Raw genomic sequence first — 22,799 nt, forward strand, 5'->3', positions numbered from 1 at the left:
ACTATTTACACTGGAACTAGAATATATTGGCTATCCTTAGCGGTATCTCAGCATTGTAGTAATAGATCTCTAATAATGTTTTATCTCTAATTCCTGACAGGCTCCATCCAACATGAAATCTGTGCTACAAGCAGGATGGCTCCTAACAGTGGCTGTTGGTAATATTATCGTCCTTATTGTGGCTGGTGTCTCTGGTCTTGGCAAACAGGTAAAAGGCGTTGTTATTTTCATTTACATATAATTTAAATACAAATTAATACATTAATACACAAAATATAAAGTTGCTGAATACACTTATTTGGTCTTTAGGAGGGATGTAACGGGGTCCAACGCTGAGGTCTTATTTTGTATAGCTTTTACACATTTCCTGTTAAAAGTGGTACTTTGCAGGAAAACATATTAGAAAATATTTTGTGAACTGTTGTTCTAATGATTAAAGGGGACATCCATATGACTTTCACAATCAGCCAGCAATGGTATATTAGAGTTATATGCTATCACTTAGGATGGTTGGAACAACCTTTTGTTTTATTGGGTTGCTTTTCCTATGATCTCCTCAAATGATATTAACCTGGGGATAATCTGTGAGCTACATTGCTGTCAAACCTCCTTACAGAAAAGGGCAGCTACTGGGAGGAAATGAACGTTATTCCTCTCGGTAGCTGCTGGCTTTCAGTCATAGAGGCATGCAGGGAGTGTCGTCAGTCACCGCTCATTATAGTGGGTGTCCCGGCACTTTGGTTGACAGTTGGGTTTGCTGATCGGAGCTAGGTCTGGTTCTAGCACACACAGGCGAGGAACTTAGCCGTGTACAACAGCCAGTTCCCACTGTGGATGGCCCAGGCACGGCAACTGTACGTCGGATTGTGGGGAAGCACTTGCAATCTGTATGTACAGTTACATCATTTTATAGGAAGTGGTTAAAGGCAATCTATCAGTAATATTTGACTTTCGTAAACAGAGCAAGTGCAGGATGGGACAGTATAGAAAATTACATTTCAAAAACCTGACCGGCACATCCAAACATAGACTCAGTGTGAGCAGGTGCTGAACCTAAAGTTGCCAACTCGTATATAGTTAAGTAAATAAGGCAGCACACTGCAGCGCTAAAACATGCAAACATGAAATGGCCAATTTTATGTGTACCTGGTAGCCCCTTTACGGCATCTCTCTTATACCAGGTCCTACACTTGCCTTACCTCGCTGAGAATAAACGTCTCCATCTGAATGGGTACATGTGAAACCTCTTCCTAGACTAAAATTCTCTCTCTCTGTGGAGGGGTATTGGACCTGCTGTAATTAAAACACCTGTGGCTAGGAGGCGGAGTGCACGATCAGAAGGCTAGAGAATACATTTCAAAAACCTGACCGGCACATCCAAACATAGACGCAGTGTGAACAGGTGCTGAACCTAGAGTAGCCAACTCATATATAGTTAAGTAAATAAGGCAGCACACTGCAGCGCTAGAACATGCAAACTTGAAAAACGAAATTTGAACTGCATTACTGCCGTAAAGGGGCTACCAGGTACACATAAAATTGGCCATTTTTATGCGCTAAACGCTCTCATTTTTCATATTTCTAGTGCAGTAATGCAGTTCAAATTTCGTTTTTCAAGTTTGCATGTTCTAGCGCTGCAGTGTGCTGCCTTATTTACTTAAGTATAGAAAATTAAACACTTATTTTGCCACATCTGGTGCTATGAAACTTGCATTTTATACATATGCAAATTATGTTCGCAACTGCACTGGCGGACGTATCAATGATTTAACATTACAGGGCTTCTCTTCGCTACTCCTTACCAGCACCGTCCTCCATTCCTTGATTGACAGTGGAGAGAAAAGGTGAGGTTAGGCATTAGAGACTGTGTCTCTATGGTGAATTAAGGAGCAGGGGTGGGTGGTACTGTCACAGAGAAACTAAGAAGAGCAGAACACTGAAAAAGTACAGAAATGCTCAGAGGTGCACAAAAATAATTTGCATATGAATAAAATTCAAATTTCGGTGCACCAGACAGTGTGGAAGTAGGTATCCTCCGGGAAGGTTTTCCATTGCACTACCTCTGCTTACTTAGGGCAAATGGCAAATGTTACCGAGAGATTTCCCTTAATTAATGTGTATTTTTGGACTGTCTAATGTAAATTTAAATAACCTGTTGACTTTGCAACACAAATTTGTGCCAAAATTTTGTTGTACTTTTGGCGCATTTCAAGCCATGCCTTAATCTTGATGCGGCCCTTGTTGTGCAAGTCAGAAAATGTGCCTGAAACAATTAATGAATGTGGTAGAAGGCATGTAAAAAGCCATTAAAAGGTATCAACCACTGAGGACTCTCAATTCTAAATATTTTTCTATTATTATGGCGGAATTCTCGAGCATTTAGCTTAGTAAATCTGCCCAGTGTGTATGTGTTTAACCTTTTCCTAATCTCCTCTTTCTCAATGTTCCACAGTGGGCAGAGTACATCCTCTTTGCGGCTCTGCTAGTGGCAGTATGCATCATATTTGCTATCATGGCCTATTTTTACACCTATATCGACCCGGCAGCAATTGAGGCCCAGTATGATTCTGATGGAAAGAAAAAGAAAGAGAAGGAAATCGAGGCAATGGGCTTTGATATTTCAGATGGACCTAAGAAACAAACAAAAATGTAACATGACTTTGTCCTTGATTTGTAAATACTGTACTTTCGCCTTCCAATATCTGGACGATGACCGGACATGTCTGTGCCAGCCACCTACAAGCTCAGTTAATAAAAGGGATAACTGAATTGGTTATTACTCAGACAATGCAGGAAAACGCCAAAAATGCCGAGAAGGAAAGTCCAACTGCATAAACACCATGTGCGAAATCTAATGATTGTGTTAAGATTGCTCTACAAAGGAGACAAATAAAACTAAGTTCTGTCTTTTCAATCACTACAATAATATCTGGAAATCGTTGCTCCATATTTATAACCCTTTCCTTTTACAATGCCAAATGTTTCAACTAGAAACTTAAAGGGCTCAAATAATTGTCCAATATCCTGTAAATATGACGCTTGTTCTGGAGATTCGCTATAAGAAAAGATTGTTACCTGATTTCACACTACAAACTGCTTACATTATTAAATAGATCTCTGAGGATCGATAGGGCTGATGTACTTACATTCATAGGTGATGGGTACATCTCACCTCCTCCTACCTCCCTGCACAGTGTCATCTGCACGTCAAAGATCATGCATACAGCACGCTCCTATGGCAGTCACTAGGCCTTTTTCTTACAATGAATGTGGCAGCACATGCTTAGAGGGAACCCTGGTTTTCACTATATAAAGTAGATCCGCCACCTTCAAATCATATTAAACAGCACTCCACCGACCTGTATCACTGGCAGAGAAAGGTTGAACTTGAAGGACCTAGGTCTCTTTTCAAGCTATGTAACCTGTTTATAGAGCCCAGCTGCCCCACAATATCAAAGTAAATACTTTTTACAATTGTCCCGATTAGCAGTCTGGTCCGGTCCGATGGGTATCGTCGGTCTGTGCTAGGCACTGCCTCTATCCCTGCAATTGCCGACCCTTCTGTCTTGATTGACATTGCTGATGTCTCCTATATCATCCATAGTCTGTTCAAATCTGGAGCCTATTCAGTAGGGAACGAGAGCTGCGCAGGCGCAACAGACCGGTGGATGACATTGGCCTTGTCAATCAAGGCAGGAGGACAGCGATTACAGGGACAGACGAGGCGCGGAGCACAGACCAGCTACACCCATCGGATCAGTCTGCGTATATTCTAATCGCCAATTATGAAAAGGTATTTTCTTCTATTTTATACCTTGCTGTGGAGTTCTGTTTAAGATGGCTTCCTCCATAATCATACACTGAAAATAGAATAAAAACAATTAGAATCAGAAAATACAAATCAGAAAATGTAGCACTGTTCAGTATTAATTGGTAAAAATCCAATCCCTTTCACAGGTAGAACAAGAAGCGTCACATTTCCTAACTAGGCATTAGTGCAAGAAAATAAAAGCAAATCCATTTCCCCAACAATTTGGAGATGCCCTGCATCAGAGAAGTCAACTTTTCCAAAACGTTTTTATTTTAATAAAATTCTAGATTATTTTTAAATTAATTAACCTTTTATTAGTTCATAAGCATTGGTGCAGCTGCTGCTCTTACAATATAAGGATATATATTCATCTTTGATAGAATATTTATTTTGCTTTATTTATTATGCTTTGCTTATATAGCGCCATTAATCCGCAGTGCTTTACAGACATTATCATCACTGTCCCCATTGGGGCTCACAATCTAAATTCTCTAACAGTATAGGGAGACCAGAGCACCCAGAGGTAACCCACACAAACACGTGGAGAACATACAAACCACTAGTAAATGTTGTCCTTGGTGGGATTTGAACCCAGGACCATGAGCCACCACGCTGCCCAGAAATCAATAGAAATTGATAGAATTAGAATAAAAATCAACTCTCCATTCATGGACTGTATATTTGAGAACTGTTTCCTTCTGCAAAAAATTTAAACTAGCAGTGAGAATGAGCACATCGCTTTCAAAAATGCTGCAAAAACAGTTTGGTTTTATCATCATTTTGGAAAAAAAAGCAAAAATGTCTGTAATGTGTGAACTTAGCCTAAGGGCTCATGTTGACAGCCGTGAAATTTGGTCTGAGCATGGGTCACAATGCATAGACTGGGTTTCCTAATCCGAGCATGGCACATTCATAGGTATATATGAGGCTGCCGAGTTTGAGTACAGAGACTAGTGGACAGACCGGTCATTTTTCCGACCAAAATCACTGATGTCTGCTTGAGCCTTACTAGTTCAAGCTTAGTCAGTGTCATTTCATCGAATGCCTCTGTGTTTAAGGCTGGATTTACATATTGCATATTTGGTATGGTTTGTTTTTGTTGTGTTTTTTTAATCCGCAGCAAGTCAATTTCTGTTGTGAAAATGCAGCTTTTTTGTGTGACTTTTACACATTCCTTTCAATGGGAAGCTTAAATCTGCTGGTTATACCTCTGGCCTGGCATTGCTTTGTTTCATAGCGCTTAGACCGGCGTCACACTAGGCGTAAGTAAATACGGTCCGTTTTTTATGGCCATAATATGCAGTAATTGTCCCAAAACACTGTTCTGTATTCAATGTGAGGATGCGATTTTTACGCACAAATTTATCCATGTGTCATCCATATGGCTTCCGTACGGCGTTTTTTTCTCGCAGGCTTGCAAAATGGACATATCATGGATCCATCGGCTCAAATATTCTTAAAAACATATATACAGTCTATATATATATATACCGTATATATATATATATATATATATATATATGTCAGTGAGATATACAGTTATATGAAAAAGTTTGAGCACCCCTATTAATCTTAAGCTTAATGTTTTATAAAAATAGTTTTTTTTTTGCAACAGCTATTTCAGTTTCATATATCTAATAACTGTTGGACACAGTAATGTTTCTGCCTTGAAATGAGGCTTATTGATTGTACTAACAGAAAATGTGCAATCTGCATTCAAACAAAATTTGACCGGTGCATAAGTATGGGCACCCTTATCATTTTCTTGTTTGAAATACTCCTACCTACTTTTTACTGACTTACTAACGCACTTTTTTTGGTTTTCTAACCTCATTGAGCTTTGAACTTCATAGCCAGGTGTATGCACTCATGAGAAAAGCTACTTAAAGTGGCCACTTGCAAGTTGTTCTCCTGTTTGACTCTCCTCTGAAGAGTGGAATCATGGGCTCCTCAAAACAACTGTCTAATGATCTGAAAACAAAGATTATTCAACATAGTTGTTCAGGGGAAGGATACAAAAAGCTGTCTCAGAGATTTAACCTGTCAATTTCCACTGTGAGGAACATAGTAAGGAAATGGAAGAACACAGGTACAGTTCTTGTTAAGGCCAGAAGTGGCAGGCCAAGAAAAACATCAGAAAGGCAGAGAAGAAGAATGGTGAGATCAGTCAAGGACAATCCTCAGACCACCTCCAGAGAGCTGCAGCATCAACTTGCTGCAGATGGTGTCACTGTGCATCGGTCAACTTTACAACGCACTTTGCACAAGGAGAAGCTGTATGGGAGAGTGATGCGAAAGAAGCCGTTTCTGCAAGCACGCCACAAACAGTCGGCTGAGGTATGCAAAAGCACATTTGGAGAAGCCAATTTCTTTTTGGAAGAAGGTCCTGTGGACTGATGAAACCAAGATTGAGTTGTTTGGTCATACAAAAAGGCGTTATGCATGGCGGCCAAAAAACACAGCATTCCAAGAAAAACACTTGCTACCCACAGTAAAATTTGGTGGAGGTTCCATCATGCTTTGGGGCTGTGTGGCCAATGCCGGCACTGGGAATCTTGTTTAAGTTGAGGGACGCATGGATTCCTCTCAGTATCAGCAGATTCTTGACAATAATGTTCATGAATCAGTGAAAAAGTTGAAGTTATGCAGGGGATGGATCTTTCAGCAAGACAATTATCCAAAACACCGCTCCAAATCTACTCAGGCACTCATGCAGAGGAACAATTACACTGTTCTGGAATGGCCATCCCAGTCTCCAGACCTGAATATCATTGAACATCTGTGGGATCATTTGAAGAGGGCTGTCCATGCTCGGCGACCATCAAACTTAACTGAACTGGAATTGTTTTGTAAAGAGGAAAGGTCAAAAATACCTTCATCCAGGATCCAGGAACTCATTAAAAGCTACAGGAAGCGACTAGAAGCTGTTATTTTTGCAAAAGGAGGATCTACTAAATATTAATGTCACCTTTCTGGTGGGGTGTCCATACTTATGCACCTGTCAAATTTTGTTTGAATGCAAATTGCACATTTTCTGTTAGTACAATAAACCTAATTTCAAGGCAGAAACATTACTGTGACCAACAGTTATTAGATATATGAAACTGAAATAGCTGTTGCAAAAAAAAACAATTTTTATAAAACATTAAGCTTAAGATTAATAGGGGTGCCTAAACTTTTTCATATAACTGTATATATATGTGTGTGTATATATATATATATATATATATATATATATATATATATATATATATATATATATATATATATTGTGGAGATATAGCTCATCAGGGATCTCTGCTTTGGCCCAAGCAGGTGGCTATGGAGTCACAACGAACAGTAGAAGGCTAGCGAGTTCCACACAGGTATGTGTCAGGTGTATTTATTGTACACATTTGCCGTACAATGTTACACGTGCCAAACATGAAATAAAATGTCTAAGGCCGTCTGGCCACTAACTAACAACAAGATACTAACTGCAAAATAAACCTACACAACAAGACAGAAGTTTGTGCAACCTTACTGTGTCAGCTTCCCAGACCAGCAGATGAGAGAGACTGAGATCCCAGCAGTTCCTGATTATATCAGCTGAATCAGACAGGAGTCAAAAGCTGGATTGAATGTGTGGAAGGGAAGCACCAGTCCTTTCAGGCTGATCACTAAAGAAAACCAGGACCGGATTACAGTGAAATAAACAGCTTCACAATCAATACTACCGTGATACATATGAAATGAAACGGGGAGAAACATATCTGTTTTCTAGTACTTCTCCCCTTGGAACCTCACAATATATATATATAACCATGGTCCCTCTCTAGGCTATTAATATCTGCCCTCAGTCATTGGCTTTCTCACTCTGGCGGAGAAAATTGCGCGGGAGCCCACGCCAATTTTTTTCGGGATTTAACCCTTTAATTTAATAGCTAGAGACCCCAAATTTGACACAAAGACACTTCTTACATTACTAAAGCGGAATATGTAATAAAAGAAGGGATATGAGATGGTTTACTGTATGTAAACCATGTCTCATATCCTGTCGGGTTTCTGAAGGAGATCGGAAAAGCTGGCAATTGAATTACCGGCTTTTCTGATATCTAGCCAGAGGCGTAGCTAGAGCTTTTGCCGCCCGGGGCTGTTCCCGAGTTTGGCGCCCCCCCCCCGGCTCAATACACACAAAGGTTACCAAAAATGGTTTTCCTGTTTTGTAGAACTTAAACTGGGCCTAATGGTGGCACCCCCACATGCCACACCTGTGACTTAATACCACCACACCATGACCAGGCCACATAGTGACCGAATAATACTACATACAAGGGACAAATACCACAACACCATTTCCAGACCACATATTACCACCACATAGTGACTGAATACTACAATACTGATCAGTAATAAAAAAAAAAACACAATACTATCACCATAAGTGCCAGTATTCACAGGAGATCTGTACTTAGTATGCAGTGTCTGTGTAGAGGTAATACAGAGATCACTGGTGACATTGTACACAGGACCTCTGTATATAGTATACAGTGTATAGTGTCAGTGTATAGGTAACACTGACTCACCAGTGACGTCTCTAGGTGAAGTCCTTCATCTTTCATCCAGCACAGACCGCCATCATTCCTTCCAGCCAGGACTCGTTTCTGCAGGAAATAACAGTTATCTCGAGCTCCGCTTGCAGAACACATTACTTAATTTTTCACAACTTCTACATTACATCACATGAAGAAAAAAAGGTGATATATTGTCACTCTGCACAGTAACAGGACCGCCCCCCCATTTAAAACAGTATACTCAAAAAATAAAATAAATACATCACTGCAGTAATAATATCCCTTAATTAGCCCCTATGGTAACACTATTCCCCACCCTGGCCCCGTTTATCTCATTCCTGGCTCCAGCCATATGTTCTCGCATCCTGCCCTCATGAGTATCCATTCTACCCCATATGATCTCCCCATCCTGCCCCACCAGCCTCCATCGTATCTGTCCTGCCCCATGATCCAATCCTGCCCCGTGTCTCCAATCATGCCCTGTATCTACATTCTGCCCATGCCTCAAGTCCTGCCCCCAGTGTGTCCAGCATATTACCCCCATGTTGTCCAGCAATCTGCCCCAGTGTGTCCAGCATATTACCCCCATGTTGTCCAGCAATCTGCCCCAGTGTGTCCAGCATATTACCCCCAGTGTGTCCAGCAATCTGCCCCAGTGTGTCCAGCATATTACCCCCAGTGTGTCCAGCAATCTGCCCCAGTATGTCCAGCACTGCCCCCAGTGTGTCCAGCAATCTGCCCCAGTGTGTCCAGCATATTACCCCCAGTGTCCAGCATTGCCCCAGTGTGTACAGCATATTACCCCCAGTGTGTCCAGCAATCTGCCCCAGTGTCCAGCATTGCCCCAGTGTGTCCAGAAGTCTGCCCCAGGGTCTCCAGCATTGCCTCAATGTGTCCAGAAATCTGCCCCAGGGTCTCCAGTATTGCCCCAGTGTGTCCAGCAATCTGCCCCATGGTCTCCTGTATTGCCCCAGTGTGTCCAGCATTCTGCCCCATGGTCTCCAGTATTGCCCCGGTGTGTCCAGCAATCTGCCCCATGGTCTCCAGTATTCAGTGTGTCCAGCAATCTGCCCCATAGTCTCCTGTATTGCCCCAGTGTGTCCAGCATTCTGCCCCATGGTCTCCAGTATTGCCCCAGTGTGTCCAGCAATCTGCCCCATAGTCTCCTGTATTGCCCCAGTGTGTCCAGCAATCTGCCCCATGGTCTCCTGTATTGCCCCAGTGTGTCCAGCATTCTGCCCCATGGTCTCCTGTATTGCCCCAGTGTGTCCAGCATTCTGCCCCATGGTCTCCAGTATTGCCCCAGTGTGTCCAGCATTCTGCCCCATGGTCTCCAGTATTGCCCCAGTGTGTCCAGCAATCTGCCCCATGGTCTCCTGTATTGCCCCAGTGTGTCCAGCAATCTGCCCCATGGTCTTCTGTATTGCCCCAGTGTGTCCAGCATTCTGCCCCATAGTCTCCTGTATTGCCCCAGTGTGTCCAGCAATCTGCCCCATGGTCTCCTGTATTGCCCCAGTGTGTCCAGCATTCTGCCCCATGGTCTCCTGTATTGCCCCAGTGTGTCCAGCATTCTGCCCCATAGTCTCCTGTATTGCCCCAGTGTGTCCAGCAATCTGCCCCATGGTCTCCAGTATTGCCCCAGTGTGTCCAGCATTCTGCCCCTTAGTCTCCTGTATTGCCCCAGTGTGTCCAGCAATCTGCCCCATGGTCTCCAGTATTGCCCCAGTGTGTCCAGCATTGCCCCCAGACAGTCAGACATAAAGAAAAAAAAAAAGTAAAATCCTCACCTCTCCCGTTCCTAGCGCAGGTCCGGTGCAGCCAGTCAGCGTCTCTCCAGCTCTGCGACGCTCAGGACAGAGAGGCTGAGCGGCGCGCACAGTAGTGACGTCATCGCGCCCTCTGCTCTGAGACGTCGCAGAGTCAGAGGACGCTGAAGCCGCAGGAACCAGGAGAGGTGAGTATTAGAGCGGGGGGCGGGGCCCGGGGGCAGGGGGAGCTGATGTTGTAATGAGTGATTCATTACTTAAATTTAAGAGGGGACTGGATACCTTTCTGGAAAAGTATAATGTTACAGGGTATATACACTAGATTCCTTGATAGGGCGTTGATCCAGGGAACTAGTCTGATTGCCGTATGTGGAGTCGGGAAGGAATTTTTTTCCCCAATGTGGAGCTTACTCTTTGCACATGGGTTTTTTTTGCCTTCCTCTGGATCAACATGTTAGGGCATGTTAGGTTAGGCTATGGGTTGAACTAGATGGACATATAGTCTTCCTTCAACCTTAATAACTATGTAACTATGTAACTATGTGGCGGCGGACGGCGCCGCCCAAAGATTTAAAGGGGCGTCTTTTTTTTTTTTTCTTCTCCTGCAGCGCCGGCCGCCCCCTGCATTGTGCTGCCCGGGGCGGACCGCCCCCCCCCCCCGCATCCCCCTTCCTACGCCACTGTATCTAGCGCTGAATTAAATATATATATATACAGTGGGGCAAAAAAGTATTTAGTCAGTCAGCAATAGTGCAAGTTCCACCACTTAAAAAGATGAGAGGCGTCTGTAATTTACATCATAGGTAGACCTCAACTATGGGAGACAAACTGAGAAAAAAAAATCCAGAAAATCACATTGTCTGTTTTTTTTATCATTTTTTTTGCATATTATGGTGGAAAATAAGTATTTGGTCAGAAACAAACAATCAAGATTTCTGGCTCTCACAGACCTGTAACTTCTTCTTTAAGAGTCTCCTCTTTCCTCCACTCATTACCTGTAGTAATGGCACCTGTTTAAACTTGTTATCAGTATAAAAAGACACCTGTGCACACCCTCAAACAGTCTGACTCCAAACTCCACTATGGTGAAGACCAAAGAGCTGTCAAAGGACACCAGAAACAAAATTGTAGCCCTGCACCAGGCTGGGAAGACTGAATTTGCAATAGCCAACCAGCTTGGAGTTAAGAAATCAACAGTGGGAGCAATAATTAGAAAATGGAAGACATACAAGACCACTGATAATCTCCCTCGATCTGGGGCTCCACGCAAAATCCCACCCCGTGGGGTCAGAATGATCACAAGAACGGTGAGCAAAAATCCCAGAACCACGCGGGGGGACCTAGTGAATGAACTGCAGAGAGCTGGGACCAATGTAACAAGGCCTACCATAAGTAACACACTACGCCACCATGGACTCAGATCCTGCAGTGCCAGACGTGTCCCACTGCTTAAGCCAGTACATGTCCGGGCCCGTCTGAAGTTTGCTAGTGAGCATTTGGATGATCCAGAGGAGTTTTGGGAGAATGTCCTACGGTCTGATGAAACCAAACTGGAACTGTTTGGTAGAAACACAACTTGTCGTGTTTGGAGGAAAAAGAATACTGAATTGCATGCATCAAACACCATACCTACTGTAAAGCATGGTGGTGGAAACATCATGCTTTGGGGCTGTTTCTCTGCAAAGGGGCCAGGACGACTGATCCGGGTACATGAAAGAATGAATGGGGCCATGTATCGTGAGATTTTGAGTGCAAACCTCCTTCCATCAGCAAGGGCATTGAAGATGAAACGTGGATGGGTCTTTCAACATGACAATGATCCAAAGCACACCGCCAGGGCAACGAAGGAGTGGCTTCGTAAGAAGCATTTCAAGGTCCTGGAGTGGCCTAGCCAGTCTCCAGATCTCAACCCTATAGAAAACCTTTGGAGGGAGTTGAAAGTCCGTGTTGCCAAGCGAAAAGCTAAAAACATCACTGCTCTAGAGGAGATCTGCATGGAGGAATGGGCCAACATACCAACAACAGTGTGTGGCAACCTTGTGAAGACTTACAGAAAACGTTTGACCTCTGTCATTGCCAACAAAGGATATATTACAAAGTGTTGAGATGAAATTTTGTTTCTGACCAAATACTTATTTTCCACCATAATATGCAAATAAAATGTTAAAAAAACAGACAATGTGATTTTCTGGATTTTTTTTTCTCAGTTTGTCTCCCATAGTTGAGGTCTACCTATGATGTAAATTACAGACGCCTCTCATCTTTTTAAGTGGTGGAACTTGCACTATTGCTGACTGACTAAATACTTTTTTGCCCCACTGTATATATATGTGTGTGTCTCACTGACATATATATATATATATATATATATATATATATATATATATATATATATACCTATACTATGTATACACATTTATTCTACCTATTCTATTTTATTATATTCTGTCAGTGTGATTTTACTGTACACCGCGCTGAATTGCCGGCTTTTCTATAGAATACCGCTGCGTATTTCTCGCAAGTCACACGCATGGTCCGTGTGTAATCCGTTATTTTCTCGCCCCCATAGACTTTCATTGGCGTAATTTTTGTGCAATACGCTGACAAACGCAGCATGCTGCAATTTTCTATGCCCATAACATACCGTATATTGCGGATGCGTAATATATGGCAGATAGGAGCTGCCCCATAGAGAATCATTTGGCCGTGTGCAATGCGTATTTTCTGGACATATTTTCTGCGCTCATACGTCCGTAAAACTCGCTAGTGTGACGCTGGCCTTATAGTATGTAAGGTTGGAGGTAGACATAAGTCCATTGAGATTAAACTATTATTCAACTTGTTGATTCAGATGAAGTCAAAATCCATTTGTGGTTTTTTTTTGTGTGTTTTCGCAATAATAAACGCACATAAACCTCATGAATAAGCACAGAAAATAAACTCCGAATTTACATGCAGAAGTGCTGCAGAAATTTCAGTTCAGGCACATAAAATCCACACTAACTAAAGATGTGAACTGACACAAACACGAAAATACAAATGGCAACCCCAAGGGAAAGGCTAATAAATAAATTAAAAAAACAACTGAAAATAACACTACAATATTTTTTCTTTATTCAAATAAATTAAATCCTTAAAAAAAGCTACTGATTTAAAAAACTACAACAGCACCTTTAATGTAATAGTTAATTTTACAGAAATTGTTTGACATTCTTTAGTCTTACCACTAGATGTCAGAAAAAATCTGTTGTAAGGAATGTTAAGAGTGAAACTCTCACATCGCCTTATTTATGTAGATTCGGGCATTTACAAGTAATTCCCTGGATTGTAAATTGATTAATTTTAAGCAAAGTTTATGGTGAGAGAATACAGTATAACTGTACACCAATGTATTAATAATAAATAACTTGCCCAATAAATTATTACCAGACGTTCTTGTAAGTGTAGCTAATACCGTAGATGAACACTAAAGATGCATTTACGCCATCAGATTTTGCAGCATTAAATGGCTGCAGATTGGCAAATATTTACGGACTGGCAGTTGTTCAATTGCCTGATTACACAGACGGGGGCCAGTTATTCCCAGATTGATCAGTGAGCAACAGAGCAAATCTTGTTTACACAGGATGATGTGCTGCAGAGAACTATGATTCTTGGTGTAGCCTAAAAGATCATATCACATGACGAATGTGTGTTTTGCCTTCTGAGGGCTCATTCAGACTTCCGTGCAAATCGATCTGAGATTGGACCACAACTTCATATATTTCTATGAGGCTCTCATAATCAGGTCAGGAGTGCTGCAGCTTGGGGCCCCAGTACAAGAAACATGTCTGCCTGGCATGCCGCTTATAATGAGGACAATCTGGCCATGGGACCCCTGGAGCCTTGGGCTCCTAGCAACAGGCCAAATTACCCTCATTATCACCGCCCTGCAAGCAGGGGCCAACATAAAGTTCACAGGACACCATAGCAAAAGTTCTATTTGGGCCTCCATACCTCTAAAAATATATATATTTACATTTCTTTTACTGAGATGGAGCTACATATATCTGTTAGGATTTGGTTATGCTGAGCCCAACCATGTATATATTATACTATATGGTGGCCCGATTCTGACGCATCGGGTATTCTACAATATGTATAGTAGTACACAGCACAGCCCACGTAGTATATAACACAGCCCACGTAGTATATAACACTGCCCACGTAGTATATTGCCCAGCCACGTAGTATATAACACAGCCCACGTAGTATATAGCACAGCGATGTAGTATATTGCACAGCCACGTAGTATATAACACAGGCCATGCAGTATATAACACAGGCCACGCAGTGTATAACACAGCCCACGTAGTATATTGCCCAGCCACGTAGTATATTGCACAATCACGTAGTATATAACACAGCCCACATAGTATATAGCACAGAGACGTAGTATATAACACAGGCCATGCAGCATATAGCACAGCCCACGTAGTATATAACACAGCCGATGTATATTACACAGCTACGTAGTATATTTACAGCCACGTAGTATATTGCACAGCCACGCAGTATATTGCCCAGCCATGTAGTATATTGCACAGCCACACAGTATATTGCACAGCCACATAGTATATAACACAGCCCACATAGTATATTGCACAGCCATGTAGTATACAGCACAGCCCACGTAGTATATAACACAGCCACGTAGTACATGGCACAGCCACGTAGTATATAACACAGCCCACGAAGTAAATTGCACAGCCACGTAGTATATAGCACAGCCCACGTAGTATATAACACAGCCACGTAGTATATAGCACAGCCACATAGTATATAGCACAGCCACGTAGTATATTGCCCAGCCACGTAGTATATTGCCCAGCCACATAGTATATTGCACAGTCACGTAGTATATAACACAGCCCACATAGTATATAGCACAGAGATGTAGTATATAACACAGGCCATGCAGCATATAGCACAGCTCACGTAGTATATAACACAGCCGACGTAGTATATCACACAGCCACGTAGTATATTGCACAGCCACGCAGTATATTGCACAGCCACGTAGTATATAACACAGCCCACGTAGTATATTGCACAGCCTTGTAGTATACAGCACAGCCCACGTAGTATATAACACAGCCACGCAGTACATGGCACAGCCACGTAGTATATAACACAGCCCACATAGTATATAGCACAGCCACGTAGTATATTGCCCAGCCACGTAGTATATTGCACAGCCACGCAGTATATTGCACAGCCACATAGTATATAACAGAGCCCACGTAGTATATTGCACAGCCATGTAGTATACAGCACAGCCGACGTAGTATATAACACAGCCACATAGTATATAGCACAGCGATGTAGTATATTGCACAGCCATGTAGTATATAACACAGCCACGCACTATATTGCACAGCCACGTAGTATATAACACTGCTACGTAGTATATTGCCCAGCCACGTAGTATATAGCACAGGCCACGCAGTGTATAACACAGCCCACGTAGTATATAACACAGCCACATAGTATATAGCACAGCCACGTAGTATATTGCCCAGCCACGTAGTATATTGCACAGTCACGTAGTATATTGCCCAGCCACATAGTATATAGCACAGCCACGTAGTATATTGCCCAGCCACATAGTATATAGCACAGCCACGTAGTATATTGCCCAGCCACGTAGTATATTGCACAGCCCACGTAGTATATAACACAGCCGACGTAGTATATGACACTAGTATATTGCCCAGCCACGTAGTATATTGCACAGCCACGTAGTATATAACACAGCCCACGTAGTATATTGCACAGCCATGTAGTATACAGCACAGCCCACATAGTATATAACACAGCCACATAGTATATAGCACAGCGATCTAGTATATTGCACAGCCATGTAGTATATAACACAGCCACGTACTATATTGCACAGCCACGTAGTATATAACACAGCCACATAGTATATAACACAGCCACATAGTATATTGCCCAGCCACGTAGTATATTGCACAGTCACGTAGTATAAAACACAGCCCACGTAGTATATAGCACAGAGACGTACTATATAACACAGCCCACGCAGTATAAAGCACAGAGATGTAGTATATAACACAGCCTATGCAGTATATAACACAGCCCACATAGTATATAGCAATGTGGGCACCATATTCCTGTTAAAAAAAAGAATTAAAATAAAAAATTGTTATATACTCACCTTCCGGCGGCCCCCGGATCCAGCCCAGGCGTTTTGCTAAACGCCTGGGCTGGATCCGGGGGCCGCCGGAAGGTGAGTATATAACTATTTTTTAGTTTAATTTAAGAGCGGGAAAGGCGCCGGAAGGTGAGAATATGATTTTTTTTTTTTTTAATTATTTTTAACAGATCTTTTGACTATTGATACTGCATAGGCAACATCAATAGCAAAAAGTTGGTCACACAGGGTTAATAGCAGCGTTTATGGACTGCGGTACACCGAGTTATGCCGCAGTGTAGCGTAGTCCGTTTAACGTTTAACCGCTAAGGGAACACTGACTGGAGGGGAGTAGGGAGGGGCATATTCAGCGACGTGGGATTTCCGTGATAGACAAACAGACGGAAGATGATTATATAGGTAGATTAGATTATATGTCTGGTATCTATACCATCTGGTATCTGATAAAGGGTTATTCCCCAAATAAATCAAGTTATCCCCAATCCCGATGATAAGGAATAACTTACTGACTTTTCGGGGACTGACCACGACTCCCAGCAAGACTGCAGACACATGTTCTCAGAATCTTTGGGGGCTGTGGTTGGATCCTATGGGTCAGAGATAACTTGATTATTTGGTGAATATTCCTTTAAAGAGCCAGTTTAATTTTCCTATTCTTTACAATTACAGTATCATATATGAAACAAAATCAAATATGTTCACGCATGCAAAAGCCCACACATATACAGTTGTGATCAAATGTTTACATACCCCAGCAGAATTTTTGCTAATAATAACACTAAAACTTTTTCTCCACTCATGGTTAGTGGTTGGGTGAAGCCATTTATTGTCAACCTACTCTGTTTTCTCTTTTCAAATCATAATGACATCCAAAAGTTAAAAGGTATTAATGTCGTATTTCCTGATGAAGAAGTCGTCCGGACTTTGAGACGCATTGAATAAACCACCATTCTTTATGTGAAACACTTTGGACCTTCAATTATTTGGCAGCGCGGACCATATCCACATTATCCCTTTCATTTATCTCCTGATCAAAAGTTCACATACCCTGGTGAGTTTGGTCTGATAACATGCACAGAAGTTGGCACAAATGGGTTTGAGTGGCTACTGAAGGTAACATCCTCACCTGTGAACTGTAGGCTTGTAATCAGTGCATGTGCATAAAAGCTGAGTGAGTTTCTGGGATCCAGACAGACTCTTGCATCTTTCAACCAGCCACTAACGTTTCTGGATTGTGAGTCATGGGGAAAGCAAAAGAATTGTCAACAGATCTATGGGAAAAAGTAGTTGAACTGTATAAAACAGCAAAGGGATGCAAAAAAAATAATTTCAGAAGTATAAAGATTTAAGTAAGAAATGTAAAAAAGAAATCAAGCTAGCAAAGTTATCCACAAAAACAAATTGCTAGTGACATTAAAATAAATCTCCCAAAATTTTATAAATACATCAATGCCAAAAAGGAACAAAAATGATGGTATAGGCCCCTTAAAAGACAATAATAACAAGATTATAATAAAGTACAAAGGGTAAGATATTAAACAGGCACTTTTTATCCGTGTTCACCAGTGAACTAACTGTTCTAATTACTTTTCCAACAGTAATTGACAGACCGCTGTATCTCATATTCGTAGATTCTCTTGTAGCAGGGGTGGTGCCACAGGATTGGAGAATGACTGGCGTGGTACCAATATTTAAGAAAGGTATGAAGGTGGAGCCAAGCAACTACCATCCAATAAGCCTGACATCAGTAGTGTGCAACATTTTTGAGGGCATTGTAAGACATGACCTGCAGAAATACCGGTACATTGCAGAGGATAATATAATAACTCACAACCAACACGGATTCATGAAAGATAGGTCGTGTCTAACTAACATGTTGGGTTTCTATGAGGAGGTAAGTGCTAAATCTGGATGTTGGTAATGCAGCTGATGTGATTTATCTGGACTTTGCAAAGGCATTTGATACTGTTCTATATAACAGCCTTATACTGAAGCTCCTGGGGAAAACTATATGCAGATGGGTAAGGAATTGGCAAAATGACAGGAAACAAAAAGTCGTCATAAATGGTACATTCTCTAAATGGCATATAGTCAGTAGTGGGGTACCACAGGGATCTGTGCTAGGACTGACTGTTTTTAACCTCTTTATTAATGACCTTGTGGATGGGATTGAAAGTAAAGTGTCAGTCTTTCCTGATGACATCAAACTATGTAGGATACTAAAATCTGACCTTGACATTACAATTTTGCAAAACGATCTGGATAAGATGTTTGAATGGGCAAACACTTGGCAAATAAGGCTTAATGTTGATAAATGTAGAGTAATGCACCTGGGACGGAGCAATCCTATAGCTGCATATACAATAAATGGGAGTGTACTTGAGACTGCAGATTAGGATAAGAACTTGGGTATTCTGGTTACAAGTAAGCTGAGCAGCAGTACTCAATGTCAAGCAGCAGCCGCAAACAAGATTTTAGAGTGTATAAAAAGAGAGTTAAAATCCCACGATCCCAATGTATTGTATTATAAATCAATGTCGAGGCCACATCTAAATTATGTGATACAGTTTTAGGCTCCACCTTTAAAAAAGGACAATCAAAAATTAGGTTCAGTTCAAAGGTGGGCTACTAGAGTACTACAAGAGATGGAAGGTCTCTCATAAGAGGAGAAGTTGAAAACGTTGGACTTGCTTAGCTTAGAAAAAAGACGTTTCAGAGGGGATCTTATTTATATTATTATTATTTATTATTATAGCGCCATTTATTCCATGGAGCTTTACATGTGAGGAGGAGTATACATAATAAAAACAAGTGCAATAATCTTGAGCAATACAAGTCACAACTGGTACAGGAGGAGAGAGGACCCTGCCCGCGAGGGCTCACAATCTACAAGGGATGGGTGAGGATACAGTAGGTGAGGAGAGAGCTGGTCGTGCAGTGGTTTGGTCGATCGGTGGTTACTGCAGGTTGTAGGCTTGCTGGAAGAGGTAGGTCTTCAGGTTCTTTTTGAAGGTTTCAATGGTAGGTGAGAGTCTGATATGTTGTGGTAGAGAGTTCCAGAGTAGGGGTGATGTGTGCGAGAAATCTTGTATGTGATTGTGGGAAGAGGAGATGAGAGTGGAGTAGAGAAGGAGATCTTGTGAGGATCGGAGGTTGCGTGCAGGAAAGTACCGGGAGACGAGGTCACAGATGTATGGAGGAGACAGGTTGTGGATGGCTTTGTACATCATGGTTAGGGTTTTGTAGTGGAGTCTCTGGGTAATGGGGAGCCAGTGAAGGGTTTGACAGAGGGGAGAGGCCGGGGAATAGCGGGGGGACAGGTGGATTAGTCGGACAGCTGAGTTTAGAATAGATTCAGGAGGGGAGGCCACAGAGCAGGAGGTTACAGTAGTCAAGGCGGGAGATGATGAGGGTATGGACTAGGGTTTTTGCAGATTCTTGGTTTAGGAATGTACGGATCCGTGAAATATTTTTTAGTGGAAGACGGCAGGAAGAGGAAAGGGCTTGGATATGCGGTTTGAAGGAGAGATCAGAGTCAAGAATTACCCCGAGACAGCGAGCTTGTGGGACTGGGGAGAGTGGGCAGCCGTTTACTGTAATGGATAGGTTCATTGGGAGGGTCGCATGAGATGGGGGAAAGACGATGAATTCTGTTTTGTCCATGTTAAGTTTTAGAAATCTAGCAGAGAAGAAGCATGAAATAGCAGATAGACATTGAGGGATTCTGGTTAGTAGGCTGGTGATATCTGGTCCAGAGATGTAGATCTGTGTGTCATCAGCATAGAGATGATACTGAAAACCGTGAGATTCTATGAGCTGTCCCAGGCCAAAAGTGTAAATAGAGAAGAGCAGGGGCCCTAGAACTGAACTTTGCAGGACTCTGACAGATAGGTGGCGAGGTGAGGAGGTGGTGTGTGAGTGGAAGACGCTGAATGTCCGGTCAGTTAGGTATGACGAGATCCAGGATAGGGCCAAGTCTGTGATGCCAAGGGATGAGAGGGTCCGCAGCAACAGGGAATGGTCCACTGTGTCCAGAGGACAGATCCAGGAGGAGGAGGATAGAGTAGTGTCGCTTGCTCTTGGCAGTTAATAGGCCATTGGTGACCTTAGTTAGGGCAGTTTCAGTGGAGTGGTGTGACCGGAAGCCTGATTGTAAGCGGTCGAAGAGGGAGCAGGAAGATAGATGGGAGGACAGTTGAAGATGGACGTGTTGTTCTAGTAGTTTTGAGGCATAGGGGAGAAGTGATATAGGGCAATAGCTCGATACAGAGGATGAGACAAGAGAGGGCTTTTTGAGGATAGGTGTTGTGAATTCTGTTGTTGGGCTCCCTCCTGTGGTCATGAATGGTACTTCGACTGGTTCTGTCCATTGACTTTCTCTGGTGGCTGTGGGTGTTTCTGAGTTTCCTTCCTCAGGTGACAAGGTTAATTTGTTAGCTGGCTGCTCTATTTAACTCCACTTAGATCTTTGCTCCATGCCACCTGTCAATGTTCCAGTATTGGTCTAGTTCACTCCTGGATCGTTCTTGTGACCTGTCTTCCCAGCAGAAGCTAAGTGACTGCTTGTTTTTCTCTGGTTTGCTATTTTTCTGTCCAGCTTGCTATTTTGATTGTTGTCTTGCTTGCTGGAAGCTCTGGGACGCAGAGGGAGCGCCTCCGCACCGTGAGTCGGTGCGGAGGGTCTTTTTGCGCCCTCTGCGTGGTCTTTTTGTAGGTTTTTGTGCTGACCGCAAAGCTACCTTTCCTATCCTCAGTCTGTTCAGTAAGTCGGGCCTCACTTTGCTAAATCTATTTCATCTCTGTGTTTGTATTTTCATCTTTACTCACAGTCATTATATGTGGGGGGCTGCCTTTTCCTTTGGGGAATTTCTCTGAGGCAAGGTAGGCTTTATTTTTCTATCTTTAGGGCTAGCTAGTTCATTAGGCTGTGCCGAGTTGCATAGGGAGCGTTAGGAGCAATCCACGGCTATTTCTAGTGTGGTTGATAGGATTAGGGATTGCGGTCAGCAGAGTTCCCACGGCCCAGAGCTCGTCCTATATTATCAGTAACTATCAGGTCATTCCGTGTGCTCTTAACCACCAGGTCCATTATTGTCCTGACCACCAGGTCATAACAGTACAGGTGTCCCAAAGAACTAATGTATCTCAATAGAGGGATAAGAGAAGTTCTGAGACCATTTTTTTTTCTTTGCAGTGTATTTTGTCTCTCTTTTCCCCTTTACATCTGGGTGGTTCAGAACACAGGTGTAGACATGGACATTCAAGGTCTGTCCTCTTTGATGGATAATCTCACTATAAGTGTACAAAACATTCAAGATTTTGTGGTTCAGAATCCGATGTCAGAGCCTAGGATTCCAATTCCTGATTTGTTTTTTTGGTGATAGATCTAAGTTCTTGAATTTCAAAAATAATTGTAAATTGTTTCTTGCCTTGAAACCTCGCTCCTCAGATAACCCTGTTCAACAAGTAAAGATCATTATTTCTTTGTTACGTGGTGACCCTCAAGACTGGGCATTTTCCCTTGCGCCAGGAGATCCGGCATTGCGTGATGTTGATGCGTTTTTCCTGGCGCTTGGATTGCTTTATGACGAACCTAATTCAGTGGATCAGGCAGAGAAAATCTTGCTGGCTCTGTGTCAGGGTCAGGATGAAGCGGAGATATATTGTCAGAAGTTTAGAAAGTGGTCTGTGCTCACTCAGTGGAATGAATGTGCCCTGGCAGCAATCTTCAGAAAGGGTCTCTCTGAAGCCCTTAAGGATGTCATGGTGGGATTTCCCATGCCTGCTGGTCTGAATGAGTCTATGTCTTTGGCCATTCAGATCGGTCGACGCTTGCGTGAGCGTAAAGCTGTGCACCATTTGGCGGTACTATCTGAGCATGGGCCTGAGCCTATGCAATGTGATAGGACTTTGACCAGAGCTGAACGGCAAGAACAAAGACGTCAGAATGGGCTATGTTTTTACTGTGGTGATTCCACTCATGCTATCTCCGATTGTCCTAAGCGCACTAAGCGGTTCGCTAGGTCTGACACCATTGGTACGGTACAGTCTAAATTTCTATTGTCCGTTACTCTGATTTGTTCTTTGTCATCCTATTCTGTTATGGCATTTGTGGATTCAGGCGCTGCCCTGAATTTGATGGACTTGGAGTATGCTAGGCGCTGTGGTTTTTTCTTGGAGCCCTTGCAGTATCCTATTCCATTGAGAGGAATTGATGCTACGCCTTTGGCCAAGAATAAGCCTCAGTACTGGACCCAATTGACCATGTGCATGGCTCCTGCACATCAGGAGGATATCCGCTTTCTGGTGTTGCATAATCTGCATGATGTGGTCGTTTTGGGGTTGCCATGGCTACAGGTTCATAATCCAGTATTGGACTGGAAATCTATGTCTGTGTCCAGCTGGGTTGCCAGGGGGTACATGGTGATGTTCCATTTTTGTCTATTTCGTCT

General features: G+C 42.6%; 1 protein-coding gene across 1 annotated transcript in view; it reads left to right on the forward strand.

Moving 5' to 3' along the window:
- Positions 1–2,926, forward strand: part of SLC15A1 (solute carrier family 15 member 1) — a 110,602-nt gene extending 107,676 nt beyond the window's left edge. Inside the window, exons 22-23 of the mRNA XM_069758001.1 lie at positions 101–208; positions 2,453–2,926. Of these exons, the coding sequence (XP_069614102.1) occupies positions 101–208; positions 2,453–2,653 (309 nt within the window). The 3' untranslated portion in view covers positions 2,654–2,926. The remainder of the gene's footprint in view (positions 1–100; positions 209–2,452) is intronic.
- The last annotated feature ends 19,873 nt before the right edge of the window (positions 2,927–22,799 follow it).

The sequence above is a fragment of the Ranitomeya imitator genome, chromosome 3 (genome assembly GCF_032444005.1).
Source record: "Ranitomeya imitator isolate aRanImi1 chromosome 3, aRanImi1.pri, whole genome shotgun sequence".
Classification (NCBI taxonomy): Eukaryota; Metazoa; Chordata; class Amphibia; order Anura; family Dendrobatidae; genus Ranitomeya; species Ranitomeya imitator.